This window comes from Anoplophora glabripennis, unplaced genomic scaffold, assembly GCF_000390285.2.
Source record: "Anoplophora glabripennis isolate ALB-LARVAE unplaced genomic scaffold, Agla_2.0 scaffold102, whole genome shotgun sequence".
NCBI lineage: Eukaryota > Metazoa > Arthropoda > Insecta > Coleoptera > Cerambycidae > Anoplophora > Anoplophora glabripennis.
In genome coordinates this window covers 165631-185879 of record NW_019416316.1, presented here as the reverse complement: position 1 = coordinate 185879, position 20249 = coordinate 165631, and the positions used below count along the sequence as shown (strand labels likewise).

General features: G+C 32.1%; 1 protein-coding gene across 1 annotated transcript in view; it reads right to left on the bottom strand.

The window, feature by feature from the left end:
* The window catches only part of LOC108904652 (transmembrane and TPR repeat-containing protein CG4050-like), a 168852-nt gene that overhangs the window by 116990 nt on the left and 31613 nt on the right, over window positions 1-20249 (bottom strand). Inside the window, exon 3 of the mRNA XM_018707286.1 lies at window positions 10151-10232. Within this exon, the coding sequence (XP_018562802.1) occupies window positions 10151-10232 (82 nt within the window). The remainder of the gene's footprint in view (window positions 1-10150; window positions 10233-20249) is intronic.

The window sequence follows — 20249 nt, the reverse complement described above, 5'->3', positions numbered from 1 at the left end:
TATAAGTGATAGGGAAATGGAGAAAGTTTTAGATAGTTCTGTTGCTAACTTAATGGCGCTTGCAAACCGGTCCTAGCTCTTCATAGTCCAGGCAGTAGTAAAAGTAGGCTTTGGTGTTTGAGGTCATCTATTTTGTTGTACAGAAAAATCCCAAATATTATGTAGAATAAAAATCCGAGTTTTCCTATATCAAAAAACCATTTCAAATTCAGGGGAACAACAAACATACAAAAAGAACGAAAAATTACCCGTTTTTCGACATATTTCTTCTTGTAACATTGAAAGTAAGACTTAAATCAAGAAGTCATTCTTTATTTTTTGTTTATTTGACTATCTTCTATAAAGTTACAACTGTGAATCAAAAAAGTTGAATTTTGCATTAACAATGGGCGAAAAATAGTGGAAAATCATATGTACATTTGGAGCATTTTTTTAAATTAGTAAATAATTATAAACATTGATGAAACTTTGGGTACAGATAGTATCAAGATTTTGAGTTATTTTGAAAAATAGTAAATGTGGCGATTTCGAAAATCATTTGTAACTTTTTTATTTAGATGAATTTTTTAAATCTGAGGACAGTTTTTCACAGCAAATTTTCGAGGAATTTCATTGTATATTGAGATATTTCGGAGAAACCATCATCAACTTTCTTTTTTCTTATGGGAGCCATATTGAATTTTAAGCTGAGCAAATAGAGCATTTTTTGGCTTTTCAATGATAAGTAAGAAAAAATTCAAAAAGAACCTCAAAAATCAATATTTTAATTCTTAATAAATCTGGCAACACCGCATAATTTTTCGAAACTATTAAAGAACAGTCTAAAATTTTTGTAAAAGCTTATTATGGATGGAAGTTTTGGTTTGGAAGATATTAATACACAAATTAATTTAGAAATAAATGAGATACAGTGTATTAAAGAAAAGTCAAGCTGAAAGGAAAAAAAAATGTAAATTGTACAAGCTACCATAAATGAATATGGAAAGCAGGTTAATGTCTTTTTTCATATTTCTTAATTAAATTCCCGGCTCTAATATGCTGGAAAGTCTTTCAGGAAAAATTCATTAGGCCTGTTATATTGAAAAGGGCTTTCTTGCGTAGGCAAATATTTATGGACAGAAATAGGGCCGGTATAATTAGGCGCGTAATTACATTGATTTAAAAGGAACAAAATCAAGTGTGCGTGCCTATAAAAGTTTACCTGTTTTATAATTTAAAAAGTTTAAATTGACTCGCTTTTTTAAATGAGGAATTGTTTACGCAAGCCAACTTTTAGAAATCATTACAAAGCTCCTTCTTTTAATACAAAAAACCGGATTCCCTACAGAAGGCGATTACTTTATCATAACATTAAGATTTAACAAAGTCTAATTTTTCGATGTAATTCCATACCTAATATTTGAAAAATTTTCGTTTTCGATATACAGGGTGTCCCTGAAAAGGACGGACAACGCTTATCCACAGGTTCCTGGATAAAAAAAAGTCTAATTAGCCGAACTTACCTATATACAAAAGTGCACGCCTACTGAGATATAGCCTACTAAATATAGAATAGATAACCTAGGTTTTTTTTTTAAATAATTTGAAAACTATTTTTCTTAGAAACTTCAAATTTGGTACACATATTTTTTATATAAGGGCAGTGTAAATAAAAGATTTGCTAATAATACATATACAGGATGTTCTATTTCGATCCCGTAACTTTTTTGTGTGCACACCAGTGACGCCAGACTTTATATTTTTAAAAATAAATACTATTTTAGAAGATTTTTTGCCTCTTACAAAATTTTGATAACGTTTATGGATTTCGAGTAAAATTGACATATTTTATGCATTAAATACATATAGGCAAAAATTCCGATTACTAAAAAATAATTTATAACTGCAGCCTCAAAGCAGGGAATAATAATGAAAATATGTCACACTGAAAAAAAAAACAAAATTAACTACACATTTTTAGTCTTAGTATTATCAATCAATAAAATAAAAAATCAACATCAGTATTACAAATAAACAATATCAACTAATAATATAAGAAAGTCAGCATTAACATTTTAAATATTGATAGGTATTTGTAATCACATTACAGTTACATTACAGTAAATGTTCAAAGTGACCTCCTTCTTCTTGAACGCAGACATTAATTCTTCTTAGGAAATTAAAATGAATTTTATCATTTTATCCAATAATTGGATTGATTGCATTACCTCTCATAACATTAATTTCATTTTATATTCTTTCCCATAATTCGTTTTCTGTATTTACTGAACAGCTATAAACTATGATCCTTAATGCTCCCCAAAGGAAATAATTACATGGGTTTAGGTCCGGGTATCTAGGTGGCAATTTTGAAAGGGCATTATTTCCTCTACCTATCCACCTGTTAGGATGTGTAGAAGTGTCTATCTAAATATTGCCTTACCGATAAGGCAAAATGGGGAAGGCCCCATCATGCATGAAAATCGAATTCATCGTAGTGTTATCGGTAACTCTTGAGGCAGATAGGGTAATCCCGTTTAGAGAAAATATAAATAATTTTCTGCGTTCAATGTAGCAGGTGACCAATTAAAATACTACCAATAATACCAGCCCAAACATTAATCTTAAATTCATGTTTGAACCGTCTCTTACTGATTCCATGTGAATTTTCATCACAATAAACATGTTCATTATGTGAATTAAAAATACCCATTCTAGTAAAAGCGGTTTCGTTTGTAAACAGGATTTCCTTGTGGATATTATTGTCTCTATTTCTGGGTTCCTGAATACTTTGACTGAAAGCAAGACATGACGGAGGATCTACTGGTATGTAAAAATTCTTGAATTGATGTAATAACTGGTCTTTTAATACTCTATTAACGAAACTTTTGAAAAGCCAACCTCTGCCGCTAAACGCTTTGAACATACTTGCGGAATTTCTTCGATCCATTCCAAAATTTGTTCTTCCGGCTGAATAGTTCTAGCCGTATGTTTTCCACTATTTAATGTTACAGGTAAAAAACGTCCTGTTTACCGAAGACATTTCTCCACATTAGCAAATGTTTTGTGATTTGCAATACTTCGATTAGGAAATCTTTCAGCATTTGTTCGAACACTAGCACAACAATTTCCTTCTCGATAACCCAAAACTAGTAACATATCAGTTTGTTCAGCAAAAGTATAAACTGAAGCCATAGTAAAGAAGATATTAAAAAACAAAGTAAGCTAAAATTAAATAACACCTAGCTTGACACAGAACCTTTTAATTATTATTATAAATTTGTTTCTGTGTGGCATCTCGTACTGATCTAATTATCTGAAACTGATTTTATATACATATGTGTAAAAATTGCCAATTTTACTCGAAGTCCATAAATGATATCAAAATTTTGTAAGAGCCAAAATAGTGCTTATTTTTAAAAATTTTAATTCTGTCTTCATTGGCGTACACACAAAAAAGTTAAGGAAAAGCCAGTGGCCTACAGGCACTAGAAATAGAACATCCTGTATAATTATTCTCAGCAAATCCTACATTTACATTGCCCTTATATAAAAAAAATATATGTACCAAATTTGAAGTTTCTAAGCAAAACAAATTCTTTGAAAAAAAACTAGGTTATCATTCATATGCTCTGTTCACTTCCAGTAGGTCTTTGAACATTGAACATGTGATAACAAACAAACAACATGTGATATTTAAATCATGTTATATTAATCATAATCATTAAAACCGTATCCGCTAGTTCTTGATTTCAATAAGGAATTTTGAAATAAAATAACGTAAATCAACCTACAGTCGACGAAAGCAAGAAAGACACGACGCGCCTGCATCGTAAACAGTTGATCAGTTGATTAAATGGGGCGATGCAGTGTCGTCCTAAGTTTCGCGTAATAATTCTTTATAAATTTTCTGGAACAGATGACATTTTTAGGCCATAGGTTGCTCAATGACAATTGTTTATTTTCACGTCCTCTTTGATGGAACATTTATATTTCGGAAACACTCTTATAGTATTGATATACAAGTGCAAAATAGTAAGAAACCTGTGTCTTTATTTAAAATGTGTTAAGTGGCAATTAAATTACCTACTTTAAAACTAATCATACTAATTACACATTTTTGACAGCTAATGACTTCAAATGTGATTTAAATTATGTTTGTTTTTATATAGGGTGTGCCGAAATTACGGGGCAATATTTCTACAGGGTGGTCCATGTCGAAAAATATTACTTTTTCTTTATATAAACGTGGGTCCAAGAATTCTTTCCAAGGAAGTTGTAGCCACTCAAAAGGGCCACTCTGATGATGTTTTTTTCTAAATAACTCCGAAATTGAAATAAATTTATGAAATTTGGTAATTAGTTTAACTCTTACGTGCTCAGTCCGCTACTAAAACGAAATTTACAAATTTTCATCACATACGTTCCAACACTGGGGGGAGGGGGGTAAAATTTACCATAACTTTTTTATGCTTTGACTTTTTGAATTTTGACTGAAAAATATGAAATTTCAGAGTTTTCTATTAAAAAATGGTACTCTTGGTCCATATTGGTAGAATGTTCCATTTTCGTGTAAAATCCGTTTAACATAATGTTACATGTGTTAATCACCGGAAATCGAAATTGTCGATATTTTTTATCGTAACGGGTTATGAATAACAAAAACGCATTTGGCGTCATTTGCATTGAGAGTTCAGTTATTCAATTTTTGCGAATTGTTATTTTCACAGAAATTTATTATTTTTAGTAAATTATTATTTGACAAAGTAAACTGAAATTATTAAATAGTGATATGTACAGTAAACTAATAAAAATAATTGAAAACCACACTATTAATAAAACTTACCTTTATCTCACTAGTAATTTTTATAGTAAATGCTCAAAAAGATTTCCGTTTTGCTGAATACGTTTTTCAGCTCGACGTCGAATTGCCTGCGAAGACCTCACAACTTCAAAATTATTTTGTCTGATTTGATTCGCAGCCAAATGAAACCTCTGTTGTAATTCTTCCAAAGGATTTATTTCTGTTGCGTAAACTACAGCCTTCACAGAAAGTAATCTAGAGGATTTAAGACTAGAGATCGAGGTGGCTATGGAATGAGGCCAATTCTACCTATCCACCTGCCAGGAAAATGACCGTTTAACTAATTCATGATATTACGGGTAAAGCGAGGTGGTGCCCCATCTTGTTTATAGTGTAACGTTAAGCGTACGTTTAACGGTGTATCATCCAATAATTCTCTTACATCATTTTGTAGAAAGTTTAAGTATCCTTCTCCATTCAGACAAACGGGAAACTGAATCGGTCCAAGTAGCTGGTCCTCTAATATTGCAAATCTATATCGAAAATTTGTGCACCGTATTGTCCGTGGATTTTCGACTGACCAGAAATGATTGTAAATGAAAATATAACACATCCTGTATATCCCTAAGAACATTCCATTAATAAATAGGGTGAAATTTAAATAAATTTAAGGGAAAAAGTTCCTATGAACCAAGTCAATGGTTTTTAGAAATTATACATCTATGCGAATATATCGAAAGATGTTTGATAAATAAAGGTAAATATTCATTGAATTCATATAATTATAACTATGCATTAAGTATCAAGGTGAATACTGAATTAAAATAAAGAGGCAACCACGAAAATATTAATCTATTACCTCCTACACTCCCACACTTTGCTACAGGCTGAGTAGATTAGGGGTAATGATACTAATCCCCTCCGGCTTTTACAAGCATTATGATGTCTCCTCCCACCACCGAAGCTTGATAATAATGTACGGCCGAATCCTGCATAGTAAATTCTGTGGTAAAGTGATTAATTGAGGGGTAGCACAGACACTGCAGGGCATATTTTAAGTACCGAGATTATTTCATGTACCGCATTGAGTTGTACGGTTATTGTGTTGCGTTGCAAACTACTGCTTACAAATTTTATATAAGTATTGTCTGGAGTAGTCGAGTCTCTGGGGTGGATTATCTATATTAATGGGATGGATGTATGTTGAGGTGTTTCGCATAAGCGTCTACTCACCGTGCCTGCTACACGACTAAACTTTAACTCAGTTTCTTAATATTAATACAACTAGAATATATACACTCAGACAACAATAGAAGTATTTGAGTGAAAATGAATCAGTGAGACTTAAGTTATAGAAGTAAATTTATTCTAAATAATATAATATAAGAGATAAATCTCTAATTTTCTTAGAATAACCACATTTATTAACAGTGGGAAAAAAATGGCAATAGTAGTCATATAAAAATATTTAATAGTCAAATATCGTTTTCTAGTTTTTTTTTCTGTTATCAAATTAACCCCTGCCCCAAAAAGATCAGTCAGGAGACTTTAATTAAAATATTTCTGCCTAACCAAAAATCTTACACACTGAATAAAGCACGCACCCCAATTACGATTAACTTTTTAATTGAAAGATCAGCCTTTTTTCGTTATTGAAATTGGGAATGATGATTCCTTTTTAATTACATTTGAATTGAGCAAAAACTATTAATGTAAACTGGTAGGTAAAACAAATGATAGTCGTATCAATGAAATAGATAAACTGACTAAATACCTATATATTATTTTACCATTATATAAACTTAAGGCTCAAAACAGATATTATAAATATCCAGCTCGGAGGACCAACATTATTTTGAAATTCACTCTATTAGTGGACTATGTAGATGAATAAGATAATATTTGGATAAACTGGCAAAGCAAAAAAATGGTAAATACAAAAAATTTAGAAATTTTTAAAACGTAAAAATGAAATATTTAAATTGATTAAATAGTATTTTACCATTATATGAACTTAAAGCTCAAAATTTTGAAATTTTAAATATACGGTTCGGAGGATCAAAACCATTTTGAAATTTACTCTATTAGTGGACTGTGCAGAATATTTGGATAATATTTTGATAAAGAGTTGAATAATCGTATTTAACTGGTTGGCAATTGTTCCCAATTACAGAATTTAGGGACGGATATAGGGATAAAGGGAACCTGTAGCTCTATAACAGCGAATAGGTAATTCTCGTTACTTGTAACTGATGCAAAATGAGTAATGTTTATTCGAAGTTTCATAATCAATAGTTCACTTTTCCGATGAATTTATTAGTCAAGAAAACGATGTATGCATATTCCAGTTTCGTTTTAAATAGTAAAAAACGATGTATTAGTTATACCTAAAACGTAGCCGTAATGTTTGATAGGTTTGTGCTTGTGGACAACCCTGGAAACGAGGTGACGCATATTCGTTGAGCTTTTGGGTATCCAAAGATCGACCGACACTTGCAACCTGTCAGCTTGAACTGAGCACCAGAAAACTCTACATTTGGTGGGCTTAAGTCACAATAGAAAAGTGAGTAATACTATCCACCCATCGAATACCACAGGCATATCCTAACCTACGAGGACAAAATCGTTTCTCTAACTCTACAGCTCTTGATGGATACAAGAAATTGTTATTCCTTAAAGCCCCAAAATCTGCTACATCTAGTGGGTTCCTCTTTGAATGTAGCTCTGCAAAGTAGTCTATCTGCAATCATCCTGAAATCTTGGAATACTGTTACGAATGCATCAAGAAAATCGACTCTGTTAAATACAGTAATAAAAGTACACTTAAAGGCTCCAGTAAATCAGTACATTAGTTTTTTAGTTGTCTTCTTCTAGTAATTACTGTTCACAGAGTAAAGCGAGCGATACAAAAAGAAAAACAATATGTCAAAGATTTAAAGGGGCGAAAAATGAGCAAAAACTGAGTTAAGTGATGTCACAAACTTGTGATGATTGCCGAAGAGAACGTGGCAATGTTGTAACGCGTGCGAGCGAATTGGATACGTCGCGCTGAAGCTTGTGTGCAAGCAAATGGTGGGTACATCGAACATCTTCCATGAAAATCAGTAGTTTCCAAAAGGTGGCTCCTTGCAATGTTGAGGTAAGTCAAGTCGGTAAATGTAAAATTGTAGCAGACTGTGATTTTGGGAAATAAGGGTTTTCTCGTATACATTGAGAACTCCGGGTTACAGGACTAAATCAAATCAAATCGATCTTTATTCATCCAATTGATCATACAATGATATAGGATATGTCAAAAAATTTTACAGGCATTTTTTAAAGAAGAAAATACAATAAAACTACTCACAAAAAAAGAAACATATGTACAAATCAACACACTAAAATTCCAAATACTCCTTAACCGAATGTTGTCTAAAAGAAAATTCCTTACAGCACACATATATCTACTAAAACTTGTTAGTGATTTTATACTAGTTTCTAATTTATTATAAAGAACAGCACCAATATAATATGGATCAGCTCTATACAATTCCAAACGATGGGCATCATATTGCAAATCAAAACCATATCGTGTAAAATAGGTGTGATCATCATTTTGATTCCTAAAACTTGAGATATTTTTTTTTACAAAACACAGTAATTCCAAAATGTAAATGCAAGACTATGTTCCCAAAATATTTATCTACAAGATTCACGATAGTTAAGATGATACATTGAACGGATATCCCTTTTTTGTAGTATAACTATACGGTTCACAGAAGTATTATCACCTGCTCAAAAAATTACTCCATACATAAGCTGAGACTCAAATTTTGACAAATAAAAAACTTTGACTACATTTGTATTACATATTTTAGACAATCGATTTATAGCAAAGCAGCAAGTGGCGCACTTCTTACTAAGTGCACTTTCCAATTTAATGAAAAGTCTATGTTAATATCCAAAAGCTTAAAATTTGATACGTGCTGAATTGATGTTTTATCTAATTTTATAAGGGGACTACATGTATAGTTGGCTGGGATAGTATGAAACTGCATACAATAAGTTTTTTCACAATTTAAGACTAACTTGGAATCTGTAAAATACCGACACAAATACTCTAAGCTTAAATTTATCTCACTAATTGCTTTTTTCGACAGATTTATCAGTTGACACAATTGTAATGCCGTCAGCAAAAGCGCAGAAATAAGTAGATAAATAACTATTTTTATTATTAATATATAACAAAAACAATAAGGGCCCAAGAACGCTACCCTGGGGCACACTCATATGAACATTTAAGTCCGATGATCTTGTACCATAAAATTCAACAAACTGTTTTCTACTCGTCAGATAACATCTTAATAACTTGCTACATTGACCACGAAGACCATAACACTCCACCCTTTTTAGTAGAATGTCATGGTCCACGCAGCCAAAAGCCTTTGACAGATCGAAGAACACAGCTAACACACTGTTTCCCTTATCCAAGTTACCATATACATAATGCAAAAAATGTTTTGTTCTAAAACCGTGCTGATTTGGAAGAAGTATATTATATTGACCTTAAAATATTGTAATTCTTTTAGCAATAATTTTTTCAAATATCTTAGGAAATACCGATAACAGTGCAATTGGCCTGTAATTACGTAAATCAGTCGCATCGCCCTTTTCGGTCTTCTTATGTTCAGAATATACCTGCGGTATTAGGTGAGTCAATCGTGAGGTAAGGTGATGATGAATTAAATAACCTCCCGTCACTCACTTGTTTGCTGTGCAGGGTGATGGAATCTCGCAGTCTCCTGGTAAATTTATGGTTTGAGTTTGTGACTTGAGTTCGCCATGTAGAATTTTATTTGACTTTCAGGTTTTAGGTACGGTTTCCTGGTGCTCACCAGAATCTGAAGAGTTTATTGAGTTTTTGAATGCCCAAAACGTGCAAGGCCAACGAATATGACGCATGCACTCGTCTTCGGGTCTATGTCTAAGAAGAAAACCTACTGAATGCATAGCTTTAAGAGCTTTTTAGATTTTACTGGTGGTTTTGGCAATTTTAAGAAACTGGAGAGTGATAGAACACCTCGTATGGCAAACCTGGAGTCTACATATGATATGGGTCTCATCCGTCACAAACTTGAGTGATATTCTGTCGTATTTGTACAAATACTATCAGTCAGGATATACATATATTAACGTGTTTCTCGAGACACAGTAGTTTTTTTTTATAATATATGACAGTCAGGTTTCATTTAGGGGCAAGGAAGATTCATTAAACCATTTACTGAATAAATTTAACTTGCCAAGTAGGTAAGGTTCTAATATAGTAAACACTACCTGGCAGGTTAATTATCGTGCAACAATGAGAAATTCAGAATCGAGACAACTTACCGCTTCAGTGTGAATGGGATGTACGGCGAACAGCATGGCGGCCACGAAACTTGACAATTCGGGCAGAAACATCGAACACATTCTGAAAATTCAGAAACTATATTAAACAGGATAACAAACTTCAGTTAACGGCGAAGTTAGTAAGACGAAGTATTCACCATAGTTGGCCTCTTAATTAACAGCAATTTTAGCGAACAAAGTTTTGATTATAAATTGATAATTTTACTTTATTTAGTAGCAATTTTCCTTATTTAACGTACAAAAACTTTGCTTCATAAAATCTCGTAAAGTAAAATAAAACGCAGCGGTGCTAGCCCGAAGTTTCTGCAAAAATGGGTCAGCCAATATCAGGATTCGAGAACCCTAAAAATGAGCAATTTTACGCATTAAACTTTATCTGCTTGGACAAATTCAAATAAATAGTTTTTTCCCCACTATGACTGAAAAGTGTATGTAATTTGAGGTGATTCCTCGTTTAAAATAATTGAAGGGGTCTTTCATGTAAAAATCCTCGCCTGATCCCTGCAGATTCATGGCTATTCAAATGGGGAGGCTATTTCAACGCTTTGAAAGTAAATAAAAAGTTATCCACTAATTTTGCTTCGAATTTATTTATTTACACCTTGTGTAGTGTAAGATTTTACATTATAAGACTCTATAAAACCTAACAAATTTGTGGTATTACTAGCCAAGGGAATTAACACACATGTCTGGCGTGACCCTTTTTCAGACATAAAAGTGGTCTTTCTATAAATCAATGAGAGAGCTTTACAAAACACTTCCCATAGGAAGCGAAACTTTTATAAATGCATAGAGTCCTTTTATGTAATTGTGTAACTTGTATTCTGCGGCTTGTATGTCAACGTTTCCAACCGACGCGATGATTCAGTACCCACAGACAAATACAGCACCCCTTATGACACTATTGAATGCATCTTCAATAGGGATTTGTATAAGTTATTTGTCTGTGGACATTAGCTTCTGTTTGATCAATTTTATTGACATGACACCGTTCTGATTATAGAGCAATGCAAAAAAACAAGGGTCTATCAGTAGCTTCGTATAAAGTAAATGTAAGATAATAATAACATCAAAACTACATATTTAAAACTTCCCAGTAGTAAATTAAGTTCACAAAGAGATGTCCATTTAATGACAATTAATTTATAAACAGTTAAGTTATATGCTTGAGAATATAAACTATAGTTAATGACTGTATGAAGTATTAAATAGATTATAACCAAAATGTAATATAATTAGATATGACACAACTAACAATAAGATGGTATCGGGAAGTTATTACTTGCAGTGCTAATAATTATAAGACAAAAATACAAAACATTTATAATTGTGTTTAAATGTGGCCCTATTAGAAGTTATGTTTGAGGAATTTAGGCGATGGACCAATTACATAGTTTTTAAAATATAACAGCTTATTAACCAATTACGATGTCTCAAGAAAACATATATCTACCGTTAATGTACTCTAGCATTAACTATTAGAAGGATATTTCTAATAACAATTTCCAAATACAGGCATGATGACAGATTTTGAAAAACTGTTCTATGATGTTCGGAAACCTGGGATTTATCATTATCAGAATAACACATTTTAATTAAAAAATTAAAAAAATAAATAAAATGGGTTATTCTGATGACGAAAAATAAAACATATTTAAACCGTATTATTCAAATAACAATAATGTGCAAAAGTTCTTCAGGAATATCGCAATATTGCAATAAAATATATTATTACAGACCTCAAAATTTACAAGTATTGAAAGAAAAAATACAGGACGAAATGTTCGATAATTCTGAATTTGTTTTTAACGCAATAAATAGTAAATTAAGGCATATTTCAACTGTATCATCACAATTACTTGCATCTTGAAAATTTATAAAAATTGTAGGTATTTTATGTTATTGTATTGTATGATATTTCGTTTTTAGGTAATCTCCTTATGTTGCTGTAAAGGTTAGTTATAAAAATCGTTGTTTGTTATTTCAATTCGGATGAATTTTAATTTTTTTAATGATTCTTTTACTTTAAACATATATTGTATGCCAGCAAATTTTGATGTCAAAAGAAATAAAGGAAAAGTCGTACATTTGTATTTAAAGTTTCTTTCTATCTTTAATTATTAAACATATAAGTGGATGTCAAAATAAAAAAAAAACTGTACCTACATTATTTACACATATACAAATACAAATTTATCATCATCATCAAATATTCAAAAATTATATTACAAGCTGTTTAAGATATCATTACGAATATTTTTTATTTGGAAATATATTTTCTGCAGTATTTTAATACCAAAAAATTAAAATAGTAGCTAATTAACGAAATTATGATTCAACTGTGACACCGCTGCAGAATATCATATAAAACTACATAGATATTCGTTAATTCTTTAAAACATTTTTATCAATACCTACATCATACATTTAAGTAAATACAGTAACGCATAAAACAGATATTGATAAAAAGCTGAACAAAATAAAACCGTAAGTACGCCTAGCAACATTGCCAAAGTGTTGTTTATATGTTGCTAGGATACGCGGGCCGCTGCATTTGATTGTTCCTAAAATTCTGGGGTGGTGTACACTATCAGCAATTTGTAAATTGAAAACTGTTGGCCTATTCTAGTAGCGGTCTGGGGCGATAGCTATTTTGTCTGTGCACATATTATCAATCACAATTAGTGCTTATTATTTATAAACAGTTAGATTCTGACATTCAGGTTTTTGTACTAACTCTATGTGCTTGCAATAACTTTCATCTAATTACTTTCCGCTTTGAATACCTTTTAATTTCAAATTAACTGCAAAGTTGAATCGACTCGTAATCAACTGTTTGTCTTAAATGTATGTACATATATAAATAAATATTGGCCCAAAACTTCTGTAGTACATTAATTTGCTATTTTAAACTCGGGATTATAATATTCCCATGCAAACAAAGCAGCACATTTTGCATTCACAGCACAGGCGGTATCAGTAGCAGCTTCGTAAAGTTCGCTCAATTTACCAATACCAGGCAGTTCTATTTAAATTACAAAATCGAATTAAACCGTTCCCATCCGATGCGAAGGAAGTTACAACTTGCGGCAATTCATCCGTACCTCTTTATTTATTTATTCGCGATTACATCCATCACTCCCGTTGTAAATAGTTAAAACATCTTTCAGGACGTAAATCGATTATTCCTTCCAATAAAGTGATTGATGTTTCAGTCTTTAACGGTAAATGCCGGGTATATACCACTGTCGGGAACAACTCTCGCCAGCAAGGGCCGGAGTATCAAATACATTTTTTTCTTTCACTGATTATTTCTCATTTATATGCATGATGTATTTGCAAGGCATGGAAAAATTTTCTAGAACGCCGCACTCGGATACATATAAAAAAATCACTTGACAAAATCAGACCTGTTTGAAAAATTAGGTAATGTTTCGTTACGGTTCTGAACAGAAACAAAGAAGTTATACGAAAAAAAGACGGTAGCTGTCGATTTTCAATGTTTAACTAAATAACTAGTGAGATAATTTTCCTTAAAAAATAATCTGATAGTCATATAGAAGAGATATATAGAATGATGATGGCCCATCACTATTACCCCTATCTCTTTGTTGTGCTTAGAAATATGAAAAAGCAAGTAGTAATATAAATAAAGATCTATTTAATAATATTCGTAGAAATTCCACTTCAGGTCTTGATGGTTTGTCGGATTCTTCTCTAAGCGGATATGCAGATGACTAGAATAATGATTGCTTCATCTTCGCAATGTTGTGTACCCTGTACTGGAAGTTATCTGTATATTTAAAAATAACAATAAGCTTGATGTTGCTAATTACTAGATAATAAATTTGTTCTTAATTATTTGCAAGATTATGGAATCCATCATCACTATTACCAAGTTTTTATTTCATGAAAACCTAGTTCTTCCTCATAAAGACTGCTCACCATGAACCAACTTGGTCATGTACGGTATGTCCGCGGTTAGGGTGAATAAGAGGAAAAAATTTTTTATTTTACATTTTACGGAAAACAGGCACACTTAATAAATAGTTTTACTAGGACATAAAATGAGGTTGCCATAGTTAAACTTAACAATTCATGTACGAGGTGTCCAGAAAATAAAAAAAATCTGAAAATATCACAAGAGTAAAATACCTTTTTTTTCAACCCAAGCGCGGACATACTATAATAATATACAGGTCCGGTCGTATTTTCATTTTCGATGCAAAATTAGTAAATTATATAAATATTTCAGCAGTCTCCCCTAATAATTCTGATACCCGCCCCCATATCATTTGTATAACTTTATGCCATCGATATAAGAGAATAAAAAACGCCATAAGAAGTACGCAAAACCTGCGGTTCTAAGCTCTCCTTGACTATTGGTTTATTGTCTCTGTCTTGCATTAGGAATTTGGGACAACGTACGTCTAAGATACGTACATACGGAAGATAGAATACTGGACAATAATTACGTTTTTGATTTATTGCGATGGCATAATAGACCGGGAGATACTCGTAGAAGTTCAACGACGCCTTTTTCGTTTATGCCTTTTAAGGTACTGAAAGATACATTAGAGACAAATAAGATTATGAAAACGATGTGCCCGCCAGGACACCTATGTGAAAATTTAATTTTCTTTTTCCACAGCTTTTCCAAAGTCCTATTTTCTTTAGTCTTTAGTAGGACTTATGCCAATGTTTTTATGAGCTTTCCGAATATAATAATGTCATATTTCTAATTGGCATTAATGAGAAATTGGTAGACAAATAAAGATGTTTTTCACATGTTCTTACAAAGTTTTCCTGTTTTAGGTCCCTTGCGACACTTATGCCAAAAAAATTTTGTGATAAAATCGATATTTCTCTTCAACTTATTAACATGGCATAAGTGAGAAATACGTCGCTGTACACATTATTTTTTTGAAAAGGAAAATTGAATTTTCACAAAGGTGTCCCGCAGCCCATCTTTTAAATTTAGTTTATTGTACTTGTCTCTCGGTTACCTTTCAGTATTTTCAGAGGCGTAAACGAGAAAGACGTCGTCGAACTTCAGTCTATTATCTCCCGGTCTATAAAGAGTATAAGTCACGGCCTGGAATTGACAGTATTGTTGCCATACGCACAGTAATTACCCTATTTGTACGATATTTCTTTACAAGAATGATATAAGGTTTTGAGACCATACTAAAGCATTTCAACTTTATTACAAATTATTTATAACCTTTAGTAAAAACTAAAACGGTATTCTAAAATAAAATGAGTGGTAATTCTTAAGCAAAATAATGAATTATTTTCAAATGCTTATTAAATAAAGCTTACTATTAATTAATAAGATGTTCAAACAAACCACCTGCTTGAGCTTCACAATACCCTAATCTGTCGTAAAATTCTTGAAAAACATTTGACAAAATTTCAGGAGTAACTGATCCTAAAATATTTCTAATTTTAAGCCGTAATTCATCTAAATTTGCGGTTCTTTCATGTCGATGTTTGCAGAGAAGTTGCGTTAAATGACCCCATAAAAAAAGTCTCAGGGTGTCACATCTGGAGATCGCGGAGGCCAAGGTATAATATCTCTTTTGGAAATAAGCCTTTCAGGAAAAGTTTGTTCCAAATAATCTTAAACTGGCCTTGCGTTGTGTGTAGAACATCCATCTTGCTGAAACCAAATTTCCTCAAAATTTATATCTAAGTTTCGTATAGCTGGTACAACACTATTTTGTAATAAATGCAAATATTTCTCAGCATTTAAGTTACCAACAATAAAAAAGGGACCCACAATTCTATCGCCTAAAATGCCAGCCCAAACATTTTTTGAGGGTACTGCGTTCTTAATGGTACTTAAAAGCTTGTTTTCCCTCGACCAATATTGGACCACTGAAGGATTATGACGGCCAAATAGGGAAAAAGATGATTCGTCTGTAAATAAAATCTGCCTAGCAAATTCATTATTCCATACGCCTTATTTGATTACCAGGAATAATTTCTTGAGAAGTTTGCATTTTATAGGCTTTGTAACCATTCTTTTTTAAAATGTGACGAATTGAACGACTTGGAATGTCAAGTTCTTCGGAAATTTGGGAGGAAGAACACGGTTCACTAACTTCCACAAAAGCAAAGACGTTAACCTCTTTTTCTCTCCTTGCTTGAGGAATTTAACGAGGTCCCTGATTGCTACATTTCGTACATCGATTAACACATCCACATTCCTCAAACTTATGAAAAATATTCAAAACAGTTCTAGCAGTGGGGACTGGTTCGTCGGAGTATGAAAATATAAATCGACCAACGACTTCCTCTGCACTTTCTGCACGACAATACCATCTAATAATATTAATTTTTTGTTCGACACTGTACACCATTTTTATTTTGTAATATTCCGTCTACTTCATACCAAAGGTTTGAGTGGAATAATAAAAATAGAACTAAACAAACAGCAAAGCGCTTTAGGTATTCGGTCGGTTCACAAAAAATGCAACGGAGGACGTACGTTCCCACAGCCAACCAATTACGAGAGTCCGAGTCGCAGCGTCGATGATATATGTCATGTCCGACCCCTTCCACCCGAAGTTGACAGGGGAGACGCGTATAACTTACTTAGTCTATCCTAAAGAATTACCTGGCTAGACCTGTATGTATAAATCCTGGACCAAAGCTATCGACAGTAAAATTCCGCTGGGCATAATTTATCTCTAAATATTATCAAGTTGGTTGAAATAATACAAATGTGTGTTTTCATTATATATCAGATTTCTCTTCTCTTTCTTCCTCTTTTAGACAAAGACTGTTTAGAAAATGGTTTATGATAAATTATTTCACAAGTTTTAAGATATTCATCAACTGCGTTTCTGAAATAGTAATATATTTTCGTTTTAGTAAGGAGCATTCTTTGTCGTTAAATATGGATTCCTTGTCATTAAATTTAAAATACTGATTTTGTAGAATTATTATTTTTTTACAAAGGGGAACATGATTTACAACAAAAATATCTAACCGGAGGAGAAACTGAATAATTGGAAATATATTCAGATAGTAAATTTTTGTCTTATTTTTATGAGATTATCTTTTCAAAAATATATACTTTATTATTGGCTCTCGAATGTTTTTTTGATTTTTATTTTGGATAATTACCTATTATTAATAACTAGCCACGACATTTTATGTATAACATTTCTGATATCAAAGAACACAGTTTATAATAGAATAAGACCAGATATTACTAACACGTAACAATATACCTTCCCTTCAACAGTTTTTTTCTATAAAATATGATAATTAAACTCATTTCATAATGATAAAATAATTCTCTCCTCTTCTATTTTAAAATTTCCCAACGACAAACGTGCTGAAACTAGGAATAATTGCCTTTGTGCTCCTAATTCTCAAATGATTTAATCAACACATTTCTGCCGATCGCAAATTCACCGAGTCCTTCCAAATCGCATTTTAATCTAACGATTTGAGTTCGAGAGTAAAACGTAATCTAGCAATAAAATTCTATCACATGACATCATACAGATTATCTCTCTCTTCGTATACAAGATCGGGGCTTTATAACTATGGTAACAGCAAGCATTATAGATTTGTTACAAGATATCCCAGCGGTGATTTTCGTTTTAGCTGCTTTATATTATCGTGATTGGCAGGAGAGTTAAATATTATATGGCATGACGAACAACAAATTCAATATCATAGCAAAATGGGCCTAATGAATTCTGAAATGTTTGGATTGAATTCAATTATGGTTCTGGCGAGTGGTTAATTTGATATTTTATGCGTATATGTGTATATTATTAAATAATGTGGTAATGAATTTTCATCGTCATCAGTTTTAACAATACATTGGCGAATAAAGGTGAAGGATTTATGCTGAAAGTTTATTGTAAATTACTATTCAGCAAAATGGGAATGGGAAACTGTATATTGCTTATTTTGTAGAGATATTAAATAATAGGATTTGTATTGTAATAAGAGTGCTTATAGAAACTTTTTATGTTGTTCTTTGTCATAGTATCTGTTTTGTAGCTTTTCCCAGCTTGTGGATGCTTCTGATCAACTTGACACCCCAATGATTCTTTAATAGGTCCAAACCGTCCAACTGAATAGAATTCTAATGGTGCAAGGAGAGGGCGCATTGTTCTGAAGAAGCAATCCTTTCTAAACAAAGATGTAGGTAGATATAGAGAGAGCAAAGACTGCATTTTTTATCCCGCGACTGAGTGACTGAAGTGGAAGGATTACAATTTTCAAACAGACTTAACTTGTAGCATAAACAACAAAATAACCTGTTGGTGATGGGTGAAAGGAATGGGAAATTGACATGATACGCAGTCGGACCTGTCTCATCCTCCTCTTCAAATATATAGAGCAAACTTGGTACACTCTATAGATGGGCTGCAGTATGAATAAAATATATATTTAATTATATCGCCTTAAAAGATTGTCTAAGACTAATTTACTGTTTATGGATCTTGTAGTACCTACGTGGAAAAAGTTTTGTCATGATAATTCAAACAATTGTTGAATCGTGACAGTAACAAAGTGGGTAAAGATTCTATATTTACACTGTGACTGTTTCTACAATTGTGTAATTATTTCCAACAAATTGTAAATATTCTCTAATCTTCAAACCAAATTGTATGAAAGTTTGAAACGATTTCTTCCTGTCACGAATTTAGAAACAATTTTTACAACAGTATTCAGTGTATATTTCTTGTAACAGTTTCAGCAAAGGGAACAAACTGTATTAGCATAATTTAATGCAAGAAGTACAAAGCTTTGATAAGTTTTTATGCAGCCTGAAATTCATGATGTGAATATTAATGCTTTAATGGAGTGGTAGTTACATAAAAAATTGTGACCGCTTTTCCATAACCTATATAAAATATCTGGTGTAGGATATATTAAAAAATAAGTGTTCTTTAAATTTCATCTTGGCTAATTCGACATTTAGAATTGCATAATCTTATATATAAAATTCTCGTGTCACAATGTTCGTTCCCGTACTCCTCCGAAACGGTTTGACCGATTCTCATGAAATTTTATGAGCATATTGAGTAGGTCTGAGAATCGGCCAACATCTATTTTTCATACCCCTAAATATTAAGGGTGGTCCACCCCAAATTTGTTTTTTTATTTTTTGGACAAAATTTTCTGTTTTTATTTTTTCATGATTCAGCATTGAAAAATACATACAGTTCTAAATTTTCACCCTTATACGATCAACCCCTGATTTTTAATGGCGATTTTTATATTATTTTGTTCCATCCACAGTTCCACAAGATGGCAACACAACGTTTGCCGGGTCAGCTAGTAAATCTATATATTTGGCTATGAAGAAAATACTGCAACAATATAGTTGTGGAAAGCAGTTCTTTTAACTTATAAAACCGATTTTCCTGGAGAACGAACGGGGAATGTTGGAACTTAAAGTTTACCTGTAAATATAACAAAAATAGGTGTTTTTAACCCCGCTTCAGAAACTGAATGTCTGTTTATTCTAAAAACATCCCAGCTAGTCTAAGAACCTCATTAGGCTGGGAATTCCGCAGCCTGTAAAAACAAGAAATACTATCTGCAGGTAGTTCCGTGGGTTACAGATTCACTGCGTCCTTAAATTTAACTAAAGGATTTGAAGCTTGGAAACATCAGCCAGTTCTTTTTTTACAGGAAATGCATACCCGCATACTGTGGAATAAAGACGCGTTTTAAAATAAAATGAAAATTGAAACTATACCAGTTCAAAAATCTGTCCCACTTCTGCCAATGCTAATTTTTCAACTTACTTTGATTAAAGAAACTATGTAATTACATACTAATAATTGAATTCCATCGAAGACTTTAATCTGCGCTACTAAAATTAAGTAATTATTTACTGCATAAGGAATATAAACAGGATAAATCTAGATACGTATTCCCTTATAACGATGCAGCAGTGAGTGTTAAAGAAAAATAATATGTACAAACAAAATGAACTGTGTGGATAAACATCTATTTATATGGGAATTCCAATAATAGTTGGTATTTTTTAAGTTGAGACAATTACAATAATTTGGCTAAAGCTTTTGAAACTGTA